General features: G+C 39.0%; 1 protein-coding gene across 3 annotated transcripts; it reads right to left on the bottom strand.

The window, feature by feature from the left end:
- Window positions 1–776: 776 nt before the first annotated feature.
- CBLN4 (cerebellin 4 precursor) lies at window positions 777–16115 on the bottom strand. 3 transcript variants are annotated; one of them, XM_067554630.1, is made up of 5 exons: window positions 15622–16115; window positions 12576–12692; window positions 9045–9180; window positions 2499–2552; window positions 777–904 (listed from the first exon to the last, which is right to left on the bottom strand). In XM_067554630.1, the coding sequence occupies exons 1-5, from the start codon at window positions 15910–15912 to the stop codon at window positions 816–818; spliced, it is 687 nt and encodes a 228-aa protein (XP_067410731.1). In that variant the 5' UTR covers window positions 15913–16115; the 3' UTR covers window positions 777–815. The 3 variants fall into 3 exon arrangements, with proteins under 3 accessions (XP_067410731.1, XP_067410733.1, XP_067410732.1); XM_067554632.1 differs by lacking the exons at window positions 777–904; window positions 2499–2552 and adding an exon at window positions 8001–8736; XM_067554631.1 differs by lacking the exons at window positions 777–904; window positions 2499–2552 and having other exon boundaries at window positions 8001–9180.
- Window positions 16116–22563: the final 6448 nt, after the last annotated feature.

The following is a 22563-nucleotide window of genomic DNA, read 5'->3' as shown; positions in this document are numbered from 1 at the left end:
TCTCTAACGAACAGTTACATTTTTATCCTGAGATTCATAGGAATATGGGAGAAATGCCAGAATCAATTTTGCTCCTTCCTGTTAAGTTACATTGTAAAGCACAGATGCATTTTTATTTTAATTTGCTTCGCTAGTTAATTTGCAACATTTTTTAAGTTTAGAGAAATTTAGTCTTGCTATTTACTATGACCTTTTTCCTACATTTATTTTAAGGTATTGGTAACCAAAAAGATTACCTTTGGTTTAATGTCCCAAATGCTCATTATAAATAGATGTCCATTTGCGAAAGAATGGTATAAAACAAAGCCATAATCCTTTTTTTAATGTAGTGCTAAAATATTAGCATGCAAATGATGAACTCCAAACAATATTAACAACACTGATGACAGTTAATACTTCTCAAAAACATTTAAATAAACCCCAAATGCTCTATTTAGGTCAATTTAGACCCTGATTCTGCAATAAATTCAGAGCAGTCAGGGTCCTTCCCCTTCATGGAGCCCTATTGTCTCCATGTGGGTGCAGATATCACGTCATTTCAGGACTGGGGGCTTACACCATACTGAAATGTCCTCACCATGTAATTATAATGCAATTCCTCACATTTCAGTTGTTACTGAAAAATTTTCATCCACTGACATGTCCTCCCAAGCCCAACGCTAAAACAATCCAACACTCAGCTGTCCTTCACACCAGAATGACCCAAAGAGAGATATGTTAATTTTTGTTTTGCAGTGTCTTGTGGGAGTAAATCCATACACACACACAGGTAAAGGGTTAATGCTCTTTTATTTGCAGAGCTCCAGCAATCTGCTCTACACTCTTACAGCTGCTTTCTTCAAGCACCCTGGGGTTCTCTCATTACAATAAAGTGGCCTTATAGAGACCATCATTGTATCATTCACTGTAGAAAAATATTAAGCATACATATTACTATATACCTAGTCAATCTACTGAATTTGACAATATTTCAACAATGTAGTGGGTCAACTTGAGTTGCAGGGTATAAAGCTTTTATTCTTGTTTTTCTTTTTCCCCCTTTTCTTTCCATCATCAAACACAAGTAAAAAGATTCACTCTGCAGCCCTCTTTCAGAACTGAACATTTTCTGAAGATTTAGCTCTATTTACAATCACATTTTTTACAGCTAAGCTGAACCTCAAGGCAAAAGAAAGGAAAAAAGAAAAGAAATAATCTGTTAAAAAAAAAAAATTCAACCAGCTTTCCCTCCTCCAGACTGTGAAGATTAAAATAGTGATTGCTTCCATCAACGCCTTAGATCACAGCTTTCACTAAACAGACTATTCAAACCAGATTTCCATTATTCTCATCATCACTTATATAACTGTGGCTGATTTTTATCATCACTCTTTTTATGCTTTTCCCTTAGTGCTTTAGAGTAGGAAGTATATTTCCCTCCCCCCCAATGCTAACCAGCAACAGATAAGTAACTTCTCAGCCCAGTATCTAAGACAATGTGTTTTCTCAAAGGAACTCTTTCAGTCTGGACAATAATAGTGCAAAATATAGGCTGTGGTAGCCTGTGATAAACCATAAATTCTGTCATTAGGGATCTTCATTTATGTATACTACTCCTTCTGTTTAATACTGTCTTTAGAAGACCAAGTGTTTGAATATTATAAAGAGGTGTTGCTATATACAGAGTAACTATAGAGAGAAGTGCTAAGGTAAAGTATTAGCAATTCAGGCCTAGGTTCTCAAAGATATTTAAATACCTAACTCCCATTAATATCAGAGTAAATACTTTTGAGAAACTTGAGCGACCGTTATGAAGAGGGTAGATCGTATCTCATTTTATTGCTTGAGATTATATTTCATGTTAATGGGTTGTTGATATTATGACATACTGCTTCTTGCGGTTATTTTCTCTATCCTAAATCCTGTGTGTAAAGAGTACTGTCTATACTGCATATGTATAACTTTTTGTGCTTTGAAAAAAAGAGTTGATAATTAATTGTTAATTTCTTTGAGTACTTAGAGGGTGTTTGAGGAGGCAGCATGACCTAGAGTACTTAACTAGGAGTTAGGAGACCTGGATTCTATTCCAGCCTCTACCACTGACCTGTTGGGTGACCACAGTAAATCACTTCAACTCTGGTTCCCCACTTGTAAAATGGTGATAATGATACTGGCCTCCTTTGTAAAGTGCTTTGAGATCTACTGATGAAAATCACACTACAAAAAGTAGGTATTATTATGACTGATCTGTTCCAGCTCATTTAGCTTTCTAGAAATGGAAGTATAAATGGTATAAAGATTAAATACCCCTATGTACCATTCATTCTAACATTGTCCTTTAATTCAAAATGCATTAACACAGCGAGGGGTGTCCAGTGAACTGAGCGTGGGACCAGGAGCCAGCAGCTGCCAAGTTCTAAGGCCATCTTTGACACTGATCCCCTTTATGGCCTATGGAAAGCTGTTTAAATCTTGCTGCCTCCATTTCCCAGTTGTAAAATGAGGATATGTATACTTACCTGTCCACTCGTAGGCGTTCCTGGGTGGATGAGTTAATTCGCACTTTGAAAATGCTAAGGTACAATACAAATATAAAACATTGCATCAGAGCATTATAGAAGATAAATCAAGGAATTACACTTTAATCAAGTTTTCATTTTCTTTTTTTATACCTTAAAGTTAGTTTAAAAAAATTATGTGAAAAAGACAATAGGCAAAATTTTCAAAAATCCACTGAAGTGATTTAGGCGCCTACGTCCCATTTTCAAAAGAGATTTAAAGAACTGGGGTGCTTTTGAAAATTTTGTCCTTGGGCTCCTAAATCACTTAGGCATTGATCCAGCCACTTCTCCATCATGATGGCGGGGAGGTTGGGCCAAACCTTAGTGGCACTAAGACTCTATGCACCAGGTCACAATGCCACTTGTTCATATTTGACCCATCCACTCTTTAGTCATAATGGAGAGGTGGACAGGCTAAATTTGAGTGACACGGGGGGTGCCAAACTGAAGTGTTGCCTAGGACAGCAGATTGTGTTGAGTGGCCTCTGTTTGTTTGGAACCGAGGGATAGCTACATTAGTCACATATTTTTCAGTCTTTACTACAGGTGGGCTAGAAAACTCTCCTGGACCCTAACTTGCTCAGCTTTTCTATATGAGCAATCGGACCATAAAATGCATATTTTTATAGAGAGGGAGGATTAGGAATACCAAACCTAGATCCCCACCACATGCTGCAGCTTGGTTGCATATCTAGGGTGAAATTCCAGGATATGTCTAAACTCCAATTACAAACCATGGCTGACCCATGCTAGCTGACTCTGATTTACAGGGCTCAGGCAAAGGGGCTGTTTAATTGCAGTGTAAATATCTGGGCTCGGGATGGAATTCAGGCTTTAGGACCCTGAGAGGTGAGAAGGTCCCTAATGTCTACATGACAATTAAACAGCCCCTAACCCAAGCCTCGTGTACTAAAGTCAGCTGGCAAGGGCCAACCACAGTGTCTAATTGCAGTGTAGACATACCCACAGTCTCATTGAAATCAATGAGAGTTTTGCCATTGATTGCCACCAGAATTTCACCCCTAATCTTTAGTAGGCAGCTCAGTACAGCATACAAAATAGGACAGATTCTTATTATCTTCCTGAACCAATTTTGCCTTTATTAAAATGCAATATTTTGAGAGCTGTTAATATTTTGAGAAATGTTAACCTTAGATACCAGTTGACATTTTAGTCTCTCGGACTGTTTTTTCTCAACAGTAAAAGCCCTAAGATTCACATGAAAGAAAAAAGAAAATGGTAGATGCTAAACTCTACTTTTTATAAACTAGACCACTATTCTGAATGCCTTTTTCAGTCAAAGCTCCCATTGACATCAGTGAGAGCTTTGAGAAGATGGCCTTATTCAGCTCTAAGAGTGTGACAATATTAAGAACACTTGATAACTTTAATCTACCCCAGCTTCTAGACCAAGAACCTTAGTTATTTCCAGTTGATAAAGATGTACCAGTGTGCCGTGCCCTAACAGTTTTTTCACATTTGGCCTTTTTTTGTTCCCACTTTGGATATGCTACTAAAGTTTTCACTGCTATTGTTAAATTGTGAAGTATGTTCGTTGGTCCCATATGCACCCTTGTTCCATCAGTTCAGAGGCCACCATTGAGTTTCTCAGATTACAGATCATATAAAGATACATGTGTCTACACTGGGCAAGTTGTAAATAAGAATATAGAGGTCAAAGCAGTTTTTTGGAGCTTGGAGAAGAGAGTTCGGGAACATATCATCAATACATATCTCCATATTTTAATAACTGCTTGGACTTCCTAGTTAAATTTTAAATGACTGTTAATGACTCAAATGCAGATGGAAATGCTTTGCCAAGAGAAGTTATTGGTAATATTAAGATGTTTTGGTATCATTGATGAATGCTAAAGGCAGCCTTAAGAAATCATCTGTTCAGAAGTTAAAGCAGTTATATTTACACAGGGCCCTTCTCAAATAAGGTATAAGATGGGGGCCTATACACCAGACTCACTTTACAGCACCTTTAAATGCATATTTGCTAGTTTTATCCTTATTCCTTCCATAAAACTGTATACAGTGTTTTCCATTATATTATTTATATAATGATGGGTAAGGTGAACTTTCAGATTTTGCAGATCTTATTCATATTTTTATGTACCTCTCTGGAAACTCCTGTGGCAATGAGACAAGTTACCATTTTCATATTCCATACAAATTAGGCACTGCAGTGCCATGTTTTAATGAATATATATACCTATTTTATGTAGTGGTATATTTTGATTAATTGTAATAACAAATATGTTAATATTTTTACAAGATGAAATCAGATGCCTCTTGGCCATATCTTCCTGTTCCTACCAATTTGCAGTAATGAAATGTTCTATTTGCATTGCAAACACTTTACCATCCCTAAAAGGTGATATTCTACATACACGCACACACAAAAGCTTGAATTGCTTACATGTTGACATCACTTCTGAAAGTGTTTTACATTTATGCTCAATCTTGTCCCACTAAAGAAAATGGAAGTTTTATCAGGGACATCAATGGGCTTCAGATCAGGTCCTAAATGAGTGGAATTTCTGAAAAGCCAATCAATTATAGTAGGGAAATTGTGGCATACTGTAAAAAGTGACATAAGATTATGCTAAGGGAGTACCTCATTGAAGTCAATGAGTCTCTTTCCTTTGACTTCAATGGGCTTTAGATCAGGACCTCAATAGCTGGACACTCTCATGTTCATTAATACTCTCATTTTCATAGGATATCGGCATTATCTCTAATTTTGGGTCAGATACTGCATTCTCAAACTCAAAATTTCCATTATTGTCAGTGAGTATTTTGGGGGCACAAGGAATGCAGGACTGGGAGCTTTACTGGCAATCTGTTTAAAATCATTTCCACTAAGAAGACCATACTCTCTTGTTCATTACATTTTCTGTGTGACTGCATTGGTTTTTAATTCAGAATGGTAAAATCCCACTACCAAGGCCTCATCCAAAGCCTACTGAAGTCAAGAGGATCCATTGACATCAATGTGTTTTGGATCAGACTCTAAGTGACAAGCTGGCACTTCTTGATCTAGTCCTAAATGGAGCACAGAATCTGGTCCAAGAGGTGAATATAGCCGAACCACTTGGTAATAGTGACCATAACATAATAAAATGTATCATCCATGTGGTGGAGGGGAACACCAAAGCAGACCATCACAGTAAAATTTCATTTCAGAAAGGGGAATGACACAAAAATGAGGAAGTTAGTTAAACAGAAATCAAAAGGAACAGTGCCAAAAGTGAAATCCCTGCAAGATGCATGGAAACTTTTTAAAGACAAACCATAATTGAGGCTCAATTTTAAATGCATACCCCAAATTAAAAAACATAGTAAGAGGACTATGGCTAAACAACAAAGTAAAAGAAGCAGTTGGAAGCAAAAAGGCAACCTTTAAAAAGAGGAAGTTAAATCCCACTGAGAAAAATAGAAAGGAGCATAAACTCTGGCAAGTGAAGTGTAAAAATATAATTAGGAAGGACAAAAAAATCTGAAGAACAGCTAGTCAAAGATTCAAAAAGAAACAGCAAAAAATGTTAAGTACATCAGAAGTAGGAAGCCTGCTACACTACCAGTGAGACCACAAGATGATCGAGATGCTAAAGGAGCACTCAATGAAGATAAGACTATTGTGGAGAAATTAAATGAATTTTTTGCATCAGTCTTCATGGCTGAGGATGTGAAGGAGATTCCCAAACTTTAGCCATTCTTTTTAGGTGACAAATCTGAGGAACTGTCCCAGACAAAGGTGTCATTAGAGGACATTTTGGAACATATTGATAAATTAAACAGTAAGTCACCAGGACCAGAGGGTATCACCCAAGAGTTCTGAAGGAACTCAAATGTGAAATTGCAGAACTACTAACTGTGGTTTAAATCATTAAAATCAGCTTCTGTACCAGATGACTAGAGAATAGCTAATGTGATGCCAATTTTTTAAAAATTCTCCAGAGGAGATCCTGGCAATAACAGGGCGGTAAACCTAACTTCAGTACAAGGCAAACTGGTTGAAACTGTAGTAAAAAACAGAATTATTAGAGGCATAGATGACTATGATTTTGGGGGAAGAGTCAACATGGTTTTTGTAAAGGGAAATCATGCCTCACCAATATACTAGAATTCTTTGAAGGGGTCAACAAGCATGTGGACAAGGGTGATCCAATGAGTATAGTGTATTTAGATTTTCAGAAATCCTTTGACAAGACTCCTCACCAAAGGCTCTTAAGCAAAGTAAATGGTCATTTACTCTCCTGGATCAGTAATTGGTTAGAAGATAGGAAACAAAGGGTAGGAATAAATGGTAAGTTTTCCGAATGGAGAGAGGTAAATAGCGGTGTCCCACAGGGGTCTGTACTGGGACCAGTGCTGTTCAACTTATTCATAAATGATCTGGGAAAAGGAGTAAACATTGAGGTGGAAAAATTTGCAGATGATACAAAACAACTCAGGATAGTTAAGTCCAAAGCAGTTACAAAAGGCTCTCACAAAACTGGATGACTGGGCAGCAAAATGGCAGATGAAATTTAATGTTGCTAAATGCAAAGTAATGCACATTGAAAAACATAATCCCAATTGTACATATAAAATGATGGGGTCTAAATTAGCTGTTACCACTCGAGAAAGAGATCGTGGAGTCGTTGTGGATAGTTCTCTGAAAACATCCACTCAGTGTGCAGTGGCAGTCAAAAAAGCTTACAGAATGTTGGGAATCATTAGGAAAGGGATAGGTAATAAGACAGAAAATACCATATTGCCTCTTTATATATCCATGGTACATCCACATCTTGAATACTGCATGCAGATCTTATAGCCCCATCTCAAAAAAGATACAGTGGAATTGGAAGAGGTACAGAAAAGGGCAACTAATACGATTAAGGGTATGAAAAAGCTTCCATATGAGGATGGATTAAGACTGGGACTTTTCATCTTAGAAAAGGGACAACTAAGGGGGGATATGATAGAGGTCTATACAATCATGACTGGTGTGGAGAAAGTAAATAAGGAAGTCTTATTTACTCCTTCTCATAACACAAAAGCTAGGGGTCACGAAATGAAATTAATAGGCAGCACGTTTAAAACAAACAAAAGGAAGTATTTCTTCACACAACGCACTGTCAGCCTATGGAAAGCTTTGCCAGAGGATGTTGTGAAGGCCAAGACTGTAACAGGGTTCACAAAAGAACTAGATAAATTCATGGAGGATAGGTCCATCAATGGCTATTAGGCAGGGATTGCTGTTTGCCAGAGGCTGTGAATGACCGATGGGATGGATCACTTGATGATTGCCTGTTCTATTCATTCCCTCTGAAGTACCTGGCATTGGCCACTGTCAGAAGACAGGATACTGGGCTAGATGGACCATTGGTCTGACCCAGTGTGGCCACTCTTATGTTCTTAATAAATAAATCTATGAATACATACGACCTGGACAAAAAGACAAAAAAGTTAGGTACTGGCTATTTGGATTTAATATTTGCTAAACAGATGATTTAATTATATACACATTTGTGGCATTAAGGCAAAACCAGATGATACCTTTAACACAATAGAAAGCTTGAAAAATAGACATAATTAAAACAAGGGAATCTCATCTCCAGCTAATAAAGTGGTTATGTCTAAGGAAGGCATCCCTTCGGTTTTTAATAAAGTGGATATTATCAATCATGTTAATTAAAGTTGAAGAACAAATGAGATTTCCAGTAGGGAAAAGCTGTTTTGCAGAGATGTGCTGAACTGACCATTTTTAACCCTGATAAGCACTTTTTTAGTAATATAATCTGTTCTACATGTCCAATTAAAATATAAGAACTTCTTAGCTTTCAGTAGGGTAGTCTTCATCACGATCATTGACTGAGAGTAAATATATGGGTGAACCATCCAACCCACTACATGTAGAGGAGAAATAAAATCAATCACTTATCAATAATAATTATCTTTCTCAAGAAAATGGAATAAATTATGTCCATAGTGTCCAAAAGAACAAAAATATGCATAACCAAATATATCAATACACAGTTCTTTGGCAGCAACCCACTAACTCTTGATTGAAGTCTGAACTCAAAATCTCCTAAATTATAGATGTGGTTGCCAGTCTTTTAAAAAGAAAAGAAAATCCACTTCTCCCACGAATCCAATAAGTCCAGTAAATGAAATCTGAATAAATCTTGCAGGCAGATTTAGACTGTAACATTAAGCATAGATATTTATGGTCTGATTTAAGTCTTAATCCAAATATACTGTATTTAAACACACAAAATTCTGTGAAACTTCGTAGTAGTTCAGATAGGGCCAAAATCCATAAATAGAATCCATATTCACCCATGAGAAACCAATAAAGAAACATCAATCCAATGATGATAAAATGATCTTCAAATAACAGAGGCTATGATTGGTCCACACCTGGAGGGATGTCACAGGGAAGTTGACTTTACAGAGGGAAGACCAGAAAGCCAGAAAATGTAGAGTACTGCCATCCACCAACCAAATTACCTTTCTCTAGTTTCAGGTAAACCTTATCCTCCTTGTCCAGATAGAGCAGGACTCCATTAGTTGCAGCTTCACGAGTGACATCTTTGTCCCCAGCAAAGGCAGAAATTACTGGTTTTCCATTTAGCATTAGATTCACCTATAAGAAAAAAATCCACTGAAAAGTTCTAATTAACAGAGAAGCATCTGATGATATCACTGAACAGTATCTAAAGGGTGAAGGGGCCTGGGTAAAATCTCATTATACAGCATCTATACACCATTTCCTTTCAAACTAACAATTAAGATTAATATGATTGTTTGCTCTGTTGAAAAGTTTATTACTGTTTACATGAATTCCAGAGCTCTTTGGAGTCATTGGAATGCTATCAATGAACTTCAATGAACTTTGGATCAGATAATATGCTAGTTCCTCTAAATAATGTGGATTTTCCTTTCATGATTATATGCAGGCTTTAAGATATTAAAGGTATATAAGATATCCCCATCCACTGATAATGAACTGGCAAGATGAAACTGTAAGACACTTGCATCACTTTAGCCCCTCTTTGCATGCCAGGATTGCATAGGTCATTTAGATATGCATGTACATTTCAGTAGATAAGGCAGATTTTGAAAGTATTTAGGCACCCAAGGATACAGATAGGTGCCTTTTTGTACCTAAGCAAGTTGGCACCTAACTCCTATTGTAAACGCAATATACAGCTCTTCTATTTTTGACTGCAAGTTGGTTTTAAAATCTAGAATAAAACATCATCTTTACATGCCACTCCACTGTATTTCAATATTGATTCTATTCAAACCTTTCTTTAATGCATGAATTCCTAGATTTCTGAACCCATTCACATGCAAAAAGATTCACAGAACTCGTCAGAAAGTAGAGAAGAAAACACAAATATTTTCTAACTTTTAAATAAAATGGTGACATTTATTTTTTGCCAAAAATTAGTTATCAAACATTTCTTAGTAGCCTTACCTGTAATACGGTCAGAGAAGGATAGACTATGAAACGGTTATTCATATTAAGTATTCCTAACTGGTAAGTACTCCCATTAATTTTAATAGGAGCACTTGTAGAGTAAGTAAAGGCAGCAGAATCTGGCCCTTAATTGAGATTTGTTTATCTCAGAACTCCACATAATCAGATGTCCCTAGGGAACCAATTTCACTCTAATGTTTCTTAATGGAACTAACAGATGTTTCAAGGATGTGGTAATTCCAGTTATGTGGGAAGCCCTCAGGTGATTTATTGGTGTTCAAGTCTGTGTGGGTCTGAGACTCAAGCTGGTTTAGTCTGTTTGCTCCATTACAATAGCTTCCAGTCCCTCCTTAGCTCTGATACATGCAAAAAGTGCATGAAATATTTGACCACTGCCTGTTCCCTGCTACTATTTTATTCCTTGTGCACCAACTCTCATGTTGGGCATCTCGCAGATGTCCTTGTCACAGTACAGGAGAAAGAGCAGGCTTGGTCCCTATCCCATTGGAGATAACACCTCCTTCCAAGTACTTGTACTTTTAACATGAAGGACTTTACTGAAGCTCAACAGATGAGTTGGATTCCTGGCATTATTACTGGCTTAATCATGAATGGTCATTTACCAGTGCAACCTGATTGAGAGGGTCTATTATATTTAATTAAAGGGAGATAAAAAGGTAGCTGTGCAAAAGATGCAAACTTTGGACCTGTTCTACTTATACTTACACTGGTTTTACACTGATGTATGTCCACCAGATTTAATGGAGGTATTCCTGATCTATACCAATGGAAGTGAGAGGAGAATCAGGCACCATCCCTGTAAACATCATGACATTATTTTAAAGTGATAAAACAATATTTCAAAAGTGACTAGTGATTTGGGGTGCCTTAGCTTTGGGAAGTGCAGTTTGAGACACCTTAAAGGGATCTGATTTTCAGAGTGTGGGAGAGTTTTAAGGGGTCTGAGGTTATGCATCCAGAAATTGAGGCACTCAAAATCTCTAGGCACTTTTGAAAATCTTGGCTTCAGAAATTACACCTAAACACATAATTTTGTTGCATTTCACTTTCAGCTGCAGGCCTGAAACCCACAGATCTGAGAATTTTAGCCCAAATACATGAAAATATGAGCTGAAATTCCATGGGCAATATGCCATTTCCATGCTGTAATTGGCCCTGCATTGTCCCATAACAAAATTCACATCTTATCTTCTCCTTTGCCAACGGGTGTGTTAAACACATAGAAGGTGAATGATGCAGTGATTCTAGAACCCAATTTCTCTTCCATCAAACACACATTTAAGAGGGTAGAAGGAACAAAAATGTGAGTTAAATAAATAACCTTTAAATATATTATGGATGAAATCTTGACCCTGCTGACATCAATGGGAGTTTTGCCATTGACTTCCGTGGAGCCAAGATTTCACTCCATATGTTTAGGATGAAATTCACCCATGACACAGAAGATTTTTGCACCAGTTTGCTCCATTGAATCCTGCACAGGGGATGCACTGGCAGAGCAACCACAATGGGGTCTCCACATTCTCACATAGGCCAGTACAAAAGGCCACATTCAGGGCAGACCAGAGTTAGAAAAGAGGCCGATCAAAGAGAAACCACAGATTACGTTTTCATGGATCCAGTGGTCTCAATGGAAGCTGCAGTCATTATTCCAGCCCTGGCATACCAGTTCTGTAGTGAGGGACTGCACAGTATCCCCACAGTGTGACCCTGGGGTAAAGTTCACTCTTTGGAGGTTTAGATCTTGGCTTAATGGAAGGAGGTTAAGGAACCTAAAGACTGGTGCCCGTGACTGGTATGTATGTCAGTTAGGCTATGAGCGCAACATTGCTATTAAACTACAAAGGAAAGTATAGTTTTCTGTGTTTTTTCAACATAACACAGTAAACTAACAGCAAACCTCTCTAAGACAGTCTCCACCATCATCATCCCTGAAGAGTTATAATATTACAATATTATAGTAGTGTTCCAGTGAAGTCAACTTAAATAGTCCTGGCTCACTGTAAGGTGATTTTTTAAACAGCTACTTGATGTCATCATGTATTCTTCAGGGTTCATGTTAGAAATCATTACCAAAAATTAAGATGATTTATTTATATAGAATGTGTCCCCAGAAGCCTAGTCATCATTACAATGGGTTTTATCTAGTTTCTAACTAGCAATGTAAGGTGGTTATGATGGATTCCCTCAATTGAGTTAAATTAAAAGGTGTATCTTCATGGTGGATGACCTTTAAATTAAAAAAGTCTAGCCCAGATCTTCAGCTGGTGTGAATGAACAGAGCAACGGAGGTATGAGAGTTTACATCAGCTGAGGATCTGGCCCTACATTTTTATATCTGTTCATTTCAAATGTATGCACTATTCTGTGCTATTAAGGAATGTAATACAATAAAGTCACTGGGTTTCTAACTGTACCAAAAATGCACTTTCTATGTGAACTACGTATAATGGTATTTTGTTTAGTCACCATTGTAATCTCATTTTGGAATATAAACAATTTGTATATAAAATTCTCAATTTTAATCAACGTACCTGGATTGTTTGACTCTGATAGACTTTAATTACATGAAAACTGAAACTGTAAATTCCTTTTCTTGGTGCCACAAAGACAGACTCCAAGGTGAAAAAATTGCCCACATTTACTAGGATCTACAAATAAAAATACATAATGGGAATTAATACAATGATTTAATGTTACATAAAAGAATATAAATAGTTAATGTTAGGAGCAAGGCATCCAATTACATTTTTCTCCATCAGACTGCACGACTAACAGAATTATTTTTATTCTTATATTCACTGACATTAAAATATGGCATGTAAAATTATTATTTGGTTGCATATACAAGTCATATTTATCAATGTAACTTTAGTTAAAAAATCAACTGGCATAGAAATACCTGTCAAACTTGGCTGCCTGTAGATATCTCCAAATATTAAATCTTTCTGTTGGTATAGCAGATAATAGGGAGATGGCATATTTTCCCATTAGTCCCACAAGTACTTACTCAAAACACCAATAATTCCAGGAGTAACATATTAGCACTGGCCAATCAGTACTGGTCAAGGCAATGCCATCATCTCTGAAAATATCAAGCTATGAGGCAGTACATATATGAATAACATAATTCATGACACTGGGTTCAAGGTGGATTGAGTTGCCAGAATAGCTGACCTGTCTACTTTAAACAACACTGGATTTACAAATATTTGTTATTTCTCTTTTCTGCTCTATTTCTAACTATAAACACTTTTCTAACAATTTAGACTTTCTTAAATGGCTAAAGGCAAGTAACCAAAGAGAAGACATTAAACAATTACACCTTCACATGTTAAATATCTTCTATAATGAAAAGTGTCTTTTTTCTTCTCAATTATTTACTTTATTTTCATTCATATTTTCAAGTTCTCTTATGAGAAACACACTTCCCAAAGAGTTAGTGGGAATAACCAGGAAGTTTGCTTAATTCTAGCATTCTAAATTACCCTTTGTGAGGTATCTTGCTTCAGATGTCACGACAATTTATAATCCATTATGATATGATATAGGAAGTAAAATAACTCTCAATCTCAATTACTTTGGGTCTGCTCTAGTACAAGGCTTGTATATGAAACAGGAGTGCAGATGTGTGTGTGCATTCACAGGTATGACTGAGATGAACATAGTAGTATTATAAATTGTGGATTATAGAAGGGAAAAAAACATTATTTGAAACTTAATATGAACTAATTCCAAGAAATGAATACATAATGTTGAAACTTTAGATGCATCAACTGCATCTGAGTAAACACCTTTTCAACCTTTCCCTATGTCTTCCTTTTCACTTAAAGAGGGCTAACTCTCAGATGTTTTACACATTTCCAGGTCTCCTACACATCCCCATATGTCCTCCTGTGTCCTGAAAAGGTTATTGGTGATGTGATGAATAAAACTAAAGAATTCCAACCATATTTTGTCTTTATTTTAGTGTAGAAAAGTCTATTGATTGCCCATCTCTAGGCTGAGTATATGATTCTCTGAACCTTAAGAAGAGTAACTTAGTAGGATCAATTAACCAACTAGGCTAAATTCCAAAAAGCTAGCTAATCTTTGCTAGCTATTTTGTATCATATCAAAGGGCTGAAAATAAATCTTTCTGGTTACAGAGTGGGTAAGGCAGCTCAAAAGAATGAAAGTAAATTTCTGAGTGGGGCTGATTCTACATGACTATGTCTATCTCTGCTGTATTTATCATTTTTCCTAAAACACTTATTTAAACTGGGTGTGTGCTCTGATTTCAGCGAAAGGGACCTCCCTTCATATTTATAACTGACATAAAGATCCTAGAAGAAAAGCATAATCTCGTTAAAATAAAAAACCTCACAGTATTTTCGGAGGAGGGAAGTGGTTTGTTTGTGGTTTTTAATTTAAGAGGAATTTTTTTTTCAAAGATTATTTTATTCTGTCTGCAAAGACTGATCATCCTCTGAGGTTATGCATTTGAGCTTGGGGAAGGGGAGAGACAGGTAGTAGGGTTTTAAACTGTCATTTAAAAACTTCAAATAAATACATTATTTTAAATACTGTACTGGTGCAACTAAGGTGTGATGGGTATTTTGGAAAACTATCTGTGTGGCCTGTGGTTTCACTATTAACTGAATGTAATCCATACAAATGATACATTATTGGCACTTATTTCCCTTTCCACCTTTTTCTACACTGCACGTGTGTATTCTGACAGAAGGGAAGCAAACAGCTACTCTGTTAGGCATGTTATTGAAGCAATAGGTAGGTTGCAAACCTCAAAGTGTCTCACGGTCTCCTTGAATACTCCCCTCTGGTTTCCCAGCCCTAAATAAAACGATGCTTCCCAGGCTGATAACATTTGAAGAGACTCCATATAAACCACGCGAGCTGGAGGCTTGAGTTACATCTTTTAAAGTCTCGGTTGGCCCCTCAACCAGCTGCAAACCTGCGGCTTGTCTAAACTGCCCTGCGTCGAGCCATTCCCTCCCCCCTTAGGAACATGCAACTTTTAAAAAGTCCTGGAAGGCTCAATGCGAATTAGCCTCAGCTGCTGCGTTGGGCTTCGCGGCAAAGAGCTGCTGCTACCGCCTGCTCTGTGCTGTGCTGGCATTTCAGTGAAGACTGTCTTGATGGGGGGGGGGGGGGGAGAGGATTAAAATAGCCGACTCCGGTGTGGGCTGGAGACCCGGAAAGTGCGCGTCTAAACCACACGGCAATGGCCAAGGCGCGCTCCCCCCGGGGACTTTCCAGCCGGTCCCTTTCCGCGGGGCTCCTGGATTTCACCAAGTTCCCAGCTTGGCTCACACCTGTTGATCAGACCCTTTCCTAAGCGCCTGGCCGCTGCCTACTTCCCCGGGCCCCCACCCCCGGCTGGATCGCGAGTCCCACCGCCCGGGGACCGGCTGCTCCGGGCTGGAAGAAATCTCCCCGTGGCACCGGGGCCAAACCCGGGTTCCCAACTCCTCTGCTCCCCTCGCCCGGCGGTGGGGGCTCGATTCACATCACGCACCCCCAACAAACCAACCCCGCCGGTGCTGGGGGTGGGGGGGACTCGCTTGGCTTCCGCGGTACCTGGTCGAAGTAGATGATCCGGGTTTTGTTGCTCATCTCGGAGGGCTCGTGGTTGGTGCTCCGCACGGCGGAGAAGGCCACCTTGGAGTTGGCCGCCCGCACCGAGATCCCCAAGGGAGAGGAGGACGAGCCCTTGGAGTCGGTGGCCGGGTTGGAGTCGCACACCACCAGGCATTTCCCTTCCAGCACGATGGGCTCCGTGTCGTTCTGCGCCCAGACGGGCAGGCTGGGCAGAGCCAGGGCCAGGAGCACGGCAGGCACCATGGACAGCGCCTTGCGCGCAGCGCCCATCTTTCAGCACCGTCGGCAGGCAGCACTGCCTGGCTGGCCGGCCCCCTCCACCCCACCTCCCCACGCACGCCACGGACCCGGCAGCAGCAGCAGCAGACGCACGCTTCCAGAAATTCGGTGGGTAAAGTCCGTCTTCCCAGACGCCTTTTTTTTTTCTCCTTCTCTTTGTCCTTTAACGATCTCTTTAAAAGAGCCCCACCAAAACAAACAAACCACCATCAACACTCCCCCGCGCCCCCACCCACCCCAGTCTCACTGCCCCCCCCCCCCCCCTCCGCATTAAAAAGAAAAAAAGCCCGAAGGTGAATTATTGATGAGCGAGAGGGAAGCGGCAGAGATCAGGAAGAAATAAACACGTTCGCCGTTGCCATGATTGCCTCGATCGGCTCCTTCTCGCCCCCCGTGTCCTGCTGGAGTCTGGAGGATGAGCTGGGCGGGCGGTTGATTCCAGAGGTGGCAGCTTACCCCCGAAGATGCTGTGTCTGCTCGCTACGCCAGCGCGCTGGCAGTGCTGAGCTTTCTCTCCCTTTGCCACAATTCCCACAAGACTTATGTCATAAACTGCCCGGCTACCACCTCTCTGAACACACACACACACACACACACACACACACTTGTCGTCCCAGTCGTAACTTCTTCGAAGAGACGAAAAAGCCAAGGGGAAAACAATAAAATAAGTGCACCCTATTTTTTTTTTATTGTCTTCAGAGGGAGAAAGGGAAAAGATTGACCTCAAAGACAATGACAAGCTTAGTGGAGCACAACTTCCAAAGAGGGGGAAACCTACCAGGACAATTGTCTAACGCTGCTGTGACTGTGCCATGGCATAGGAATGTATAGCACAATAGCATGGCTTGATTTGAACTTGCACACCCTGCAGTACACACTCCTGCAGTATACCCAAGGCACACACGGCGTAGACACATGTCTTCATCGCAGACTTTGAATGAATGCAGCCCTGCCCAAAAACAAAGGCTGACCCATGATGGGTTAGAAAATTAAAATATGGTTTTTCACTTCCCATCTCTGAAGATTAACGTTGCTGGATTTCACTTCATAGCGCTGCCACGTGGCTCCTATTGGTAACGTTTGTGTAAGCTACTCTGCATAGGAGGTGAAGGGTATTTGTTCTTTAATGTGTGTTGAAAGAATAACAGAGGACAGTAGAGGGGTAGGCAGGTGGCATGGCCGATGATTCCCTATTTCGAGGTTGTTTTAAACTTGGATGGATTTTTGTCTTCTGGAGCACATATTTCCTTTCAGTTTCCTCCAGCAAATGGCATCGATGACCTACTGATGTTCTAGTTGTAGGATCCCTTACCTATTCCAGCCATTGGTTAAAAAAAGGTGTAACTCTTCTAGAAGTTGAACATGATAAAATATATTTTCTTCCATAACAGCAGCAAACAAACAGTGGTCATTATTCATAGGGTAATGCAGAACTTTTTAAAGAAGGCATACATAGGTACAGCAGATTTCTATGGAGGTAACATTACTCACCTCAGTCTTTGGTCAAATTATTAAATTCCAATAGCATTCATTCCTTTCTTGGTCAGTAACAATATTTTCTCTGGATCCTTCTTTCCTATCTCCTAAATGTGGGACCCAGGGATTGGATTTTGACTCTCATGGCAGTGGAAGAACGGATGCCATTGTGTTGAGCAGGATGTTTGGGAAACTGACAACTCAGATGTTGGCTGAGCTCAGTTTGCAAGCAGACTCTGGCTACAATCTTGTGACAAAAAGACAATATAAAAGGGTTCAAAAAGCCTTTCAGGAGTCTTAAAGAAGATTTGCTGAGAAACCCCCCTAAGTCTGAAAAACTCATCATCTGCTGAACTTTAGAGTATTCTCAGGGCAAACATGGTGGGACAGTGTTTTAGGAAAACATATTGGGTGAAATTCTGGTCCCATTGACGTGAATGGGACATTAAGTCCACAATTGTTGTGCAAAGTCTTTGAGAAGCCATGAGCACATAAAATACAGTAGATTTTAGACTCCTGAACTTTAATAACCAGCCAGGAATAAATGCCATTCTCCAAAAACTACAAAAAGCAGGGCTAAAGAAGTCCTATTGGTCAGACAAGATGTAAAAAAATGTTGTTGTTTTCAAACTGCACCTTAATCTGACACTGACAGAGATGAATAGAAGAGTCAAGCTGAGAAGAGCCAGTAGCAGCGAGAGACAAGAATGAAAACAAAGAGATGAAGAAGACTCGAACCAAAATATTGTTCTTTATGTAGAAAGTGTATCTGTATCTGAAAGGCTCGTACAACCACAGGGCAACATCTATGTAGAGGATTCTTTTGCCCAGGGCTAGGGCTGTGTGAAAACAGTAAAATATTTTTTCTGTGAAATTATGCACATGGGAAAAAAAATTACAATTTCATTCCACACCATTTCACCTCTCCCCCCAAAAAGTTATCTACTTCATGCCGAAAATGAAGTTGAATTCAATAGCATACAGGACTAGTCAAAAAGACAGTTAAAAAAGCTGTGATTTTTTTCTAAAAGATTACTATTTTTAAATTCTGAAATTTCAAAATTTTGAAAAGTTTGAAAATTCTATCAAAAATTGCCAAATATTGAAAAAAATATGAAAATCTCTTCATTTTTTCCATTGAAAATCAAAATGTCAGCAACAATTTCCATTGAAAACAAATTCAGAAAATTTTGACCAGCTCAAGTGAAGAGGTCAGAAATAGAAGAAAATGAGGATAGAAATGAAACCTTGTTTATTATACTGGTCAACATAAGTAAACACGTCATGTAGAATAAGACACTGAGGAAGGTAAAATAATATGATCCAACTTTTAAAAAGTTGGTTTCCTTTTCCCTTTCTGAACCTGCACTGGAGGTGGTGTGGTTTAGTAACTAGGCTGTTAAGCAGAACCCTGGATTCTATTCCTGGTTCTGGCCTCTTGTGTGACCGTAAGCATGTCACGTCAGTTTCCTTACCTGTAGGAAAATGATGCTGATAGAACTTACCTGGCTTTCTGAATCACTTAGAGATCTCTGGACAAAATGTGATGTAATGTACTATTGATTTCAATGGACATCGGATCAGGCCCTGTAATAGATTATTATTATTATGAGTGGTATTTCATGTAATTGGTACTCTACTAACTCAGAGGGAAGAGTGGTATCACTCAGTATCAACCACCACTTCCTCCAGTCCTTCAGAGTTTTCAGCCCAGTACAGAAGAATCTCAGGACTAGTTTTCTTAATAAAATCTGGTAAGATCACAGCCAGGAGCTTTATTTCTTGTTAAGAATAGAAACATACTAATAAGATATCAATAAAGTACTCTGGTAATAAAAGGGAAATCAAGATACTGATGACCCAAGTAACATTTAAGAAGACAAATTCAAGAACTGAGTAACAGAACTAAAGCCTTTTTAAATAATATCCCACATGCAAGGTGAGGGGAAATCAGCAGAATGGAGGACAAAAAAATTTCCCGCATGGCAGCGAAGCTCTATAACTGAAGGAGAAATGGTACATCAAACGTTTCTCCTGCCCCAGGAAAAGCAATACAGAGGTCATCCAGGAAAGTCGATTTCAAAATAGTAACATATGAAGTAAAAGTCAAAATGTAACATCATGCTTTCTGATTTTTGTATATAATGTTTCCCTTCAGGAAAAAAATACAAATCAGGTAAAGAAAACTTTTAGACAAGTGCACTTGTGAGTGCAAAATCAGATATAATATCAATATAATCAACAAAACAACCCATCAACAAACTCTTATTATTTAAATATTTGCTCATGGCACCAAGACCCACAAATCTGGCACTCATACTGGCAGATAAAATAGATATTTGGGTGCCTAAGAACTAATTAGAGCAACTAAATGTGGAAGTGGGCACACTATGTCAGGTCCAGAAGTCTCAGAAGTGGGCCTTTGCTATCTTTGACCTTCATCATGGAAGTAGTTCTATGCAGGTAGACCCCTGCACTCATACAGAGCCCTACTGACTGCAAAGGGACTTGATGTCAGCACCAGGGGACTATTTGTGCCGAGCTGCTAGCTGGGACATACCTTTGTGATTCTATGAACATTGAAAGTATTTCCCATATTGATCTAGTTAGTAAGTGAACAGCAATTAGTATAAACCATCTTCCTATACCTAACTGTGTAGGTGATTGTTTGAGCACCTATCACCATGGTATGGGAATCATTCCTACCAGAAGCAAAAGACAAAGATACTCTCTTTCTTCCAGCCAGGCCAGTAGGGAACAAGCTTAAAAGTTATTGGTAATTGTAGGTAGCTGGTTTGGGTGTTTTTTTTAATAATGGTATGAAGTGTGATATCTCTGAGGGGGATACCATGGGAAGGCTAAATTGAAAAGGTGGGGTTTGCTTTTAGTTTTGAAGCAACATTCTTATTTCATCTGGCAGGAACTTGCTTAGTCTTGATACAACTTCCTCTATCAGGGAGTTTTTGCTCACTTTTTTATTAAAAAAGGATATTAATAGCAAAGATATTACAGTAATAGAAAGTCAGTGAGACTTAGCAAAGATATATATATATATAATATATATATACACACACATACACACACACTCATAAACACATAAAGGCCAGCATCCATCTTTAATTGAAACCAACGTACAAAGGTGCTTCAGTGCCCTTTGTACAATTATTTTTCTTTGCCAGACAGGGTATGCTTCAACACTCAGATAGAAAGGAATGCGCTAAGTATGGAATGCCAGACTTAACTTTAAAATCTCTCTCACAAGTTGGCTTGTAACCTTACATTAAATATAGCTTGTGTCAATACTGCACACAGTCTATTCCAGATCACTTGGGAAATACATGTGACTTTGAATAATTACTTTCTTTAGCTTACAACAGGGACAAGGAATCCATCCCAAATTTCTTCTTTGTATTCTGAGGTGCTAATTTGTTCCCAGAGGTCCTAAGAATCTTGCTTATCTCTGGATAACTGCAGCCTTACTTCTTTTTACCTTTTTTTTAAAACTACACTTGCTTTATCCTTATAACATTTTTCTTCTATGAAGCTGTAGCTTTCTGGAGTTGCTGAATTTTTAACTTTGTTTTGTACATAGCAGGTTGCTTGTCTATTTACCCACCTTATGGGCTTAATGGCCTGTCTTTTGTTTTAGCTATCCTCCGTATTTTGTTGAGCTTAAGATAATGGGGTGCCACATAAAATGAGATTTTTGCCTGGAGAAATAGAGGGCTATAGATATAAGAATGGAAGGTGGAGATGTAAGATTGTAGATGGTGGCTCTAAAATACAGTGGCTCTTGTTCTAAATGGCTTTAGGTCTCATTCCTTTACTGGCTGACAGACTCTCAAGCTAAATAGAATACTGACTGTCTTGGCTCTTTCCCTATCTGTCTATTGGCTATTCTGCAAACTTGTCTTTTAGACAGCTGACCTTGTGGCTCTTAGCTAGACAAACAGTCTGTTGGCTGAATCCAAAACTAATTCACATGGCTAATTATGAGCTTAATGGCTCTTTTTAAAAGTTCATAAATACACCAGCAACTTCCTTCAGAAACTCTGCAACATTAACAACCTCCCTCAGAACACCATCCTTGCCACCATAGAGGTCACTTCTCTATACTCCAATATCACTCATGACGAAGACATTGGTGCCTTAAACATCTACAAGACAACGGATAACAATACTCAGATATCCACCCTAAATACATCTCCAAACTCATCCTTTTCATCCTCACCCACAACAATTTTACATTCAACAACAAACGCTTTGTCCAAACCATGGGAACAGGCCTGCGTAATAGGATGGCTCCTCAATATGCCAATCTCTTCATGAGCCACCTTGAAGAATTCCTGGACAAATGCACTGCAAAATCAATGGTATACCTGAGATACATTGATGTTTTCATTCTCTGGACAGATGACCTAAACGCCCTCCTAGATTTCCACCATAATTTCAACAACCACCCATCCATTAAACTCTCTCTTAAACACTCCCACAGTAGCATCAACTTCCTGGGCACCATGATTAGCTTCAGCAATGGAATCCTACAGAAAACTATACATAAGAAACCCAAGGATCACCACAACTATCTTTACAGATCTAGTAACCACCTCACACATACCAAGAGATCTGTTACCTATAGCCAGGCAGTCAGATCCACAGAATATGCTCTGAGGAGAAATTCCCATATATAAACCTTAAAACACTTAATAATGCCTTCACCGAACTAGGACACTCCACCACAGAAATAGATCCCATCATGGAACAAGCCCTCCAAATACCCCAAGAGCATCTATTTCAATATGGAAATAAATCCCCCTCCAACTACACACCGCTAGTTGTCACCTACCCCCTCCCCACACACACTGAAATCCATACAGGGTATCATTAAATAATTATACTCTCACTCACTGGGGATCACATCCTGAAAGAAATTTTTCCTGAACTCCCTCTTCTAGCCTTCAGACAAGCCCCTAACCTCGCCAAATTCAAGTAGGATCCCCACAGACCAGGACATACCAACTCAAAATGGCACCAGACCCTGCCTGAACAACAAATGCAAAACCTACATCTCCACTGCTATGATGATCAACACCTGCCTCCAACACACCTGTCAAGATCCATGGGTCCTACACATGCCTAACTCAACATGTGCTGTACCTCATCCAG

Source organism: Emydura macquarii, unplaced genomic scaffold (assembly GCF_026122565.2).
Source record: "Emydura macquarii macquarii isolate MOO-44397 ecotype Brisbane River unplaced genomic scaffold, CSIRO-AGI_Emac_v2 contig_1483, whole genome shotgun sequence".
Classification (NCBI taxonomy): Eukaryota; Metazoa; Chordata; order Testudines; family Chelidae; genus Emydura; species Emydura macquarii.
This window is presented reverse-complemented; position numbering and strand designations above follow the sequence as displayed.

Bases quoted from the DNA above. Each gene is read 5' to 3' on its own strand.
- CBLN4 (XM_067554630.1), bottom strand. From the start codon at position 15,912: ATGGGCGCTGCGCGCAAGGCGCTGTCCATGGTGCCTGCCGTGCTCCTG. The intron at 12,693-15,621 runs GTACCGCGGAAG...TTTTATTTGTAG, and splicing joins GGATCATCTACTTCGACCAG to ATCCTAGTAAATGTGGGCAA. The intron at 905-2,498 runs GTAAGTATACAT...ATTTTTCTACAG, and splicing joins GAACGCCTACGAGTGGACAG to TGAATGATACAATGATGGTC.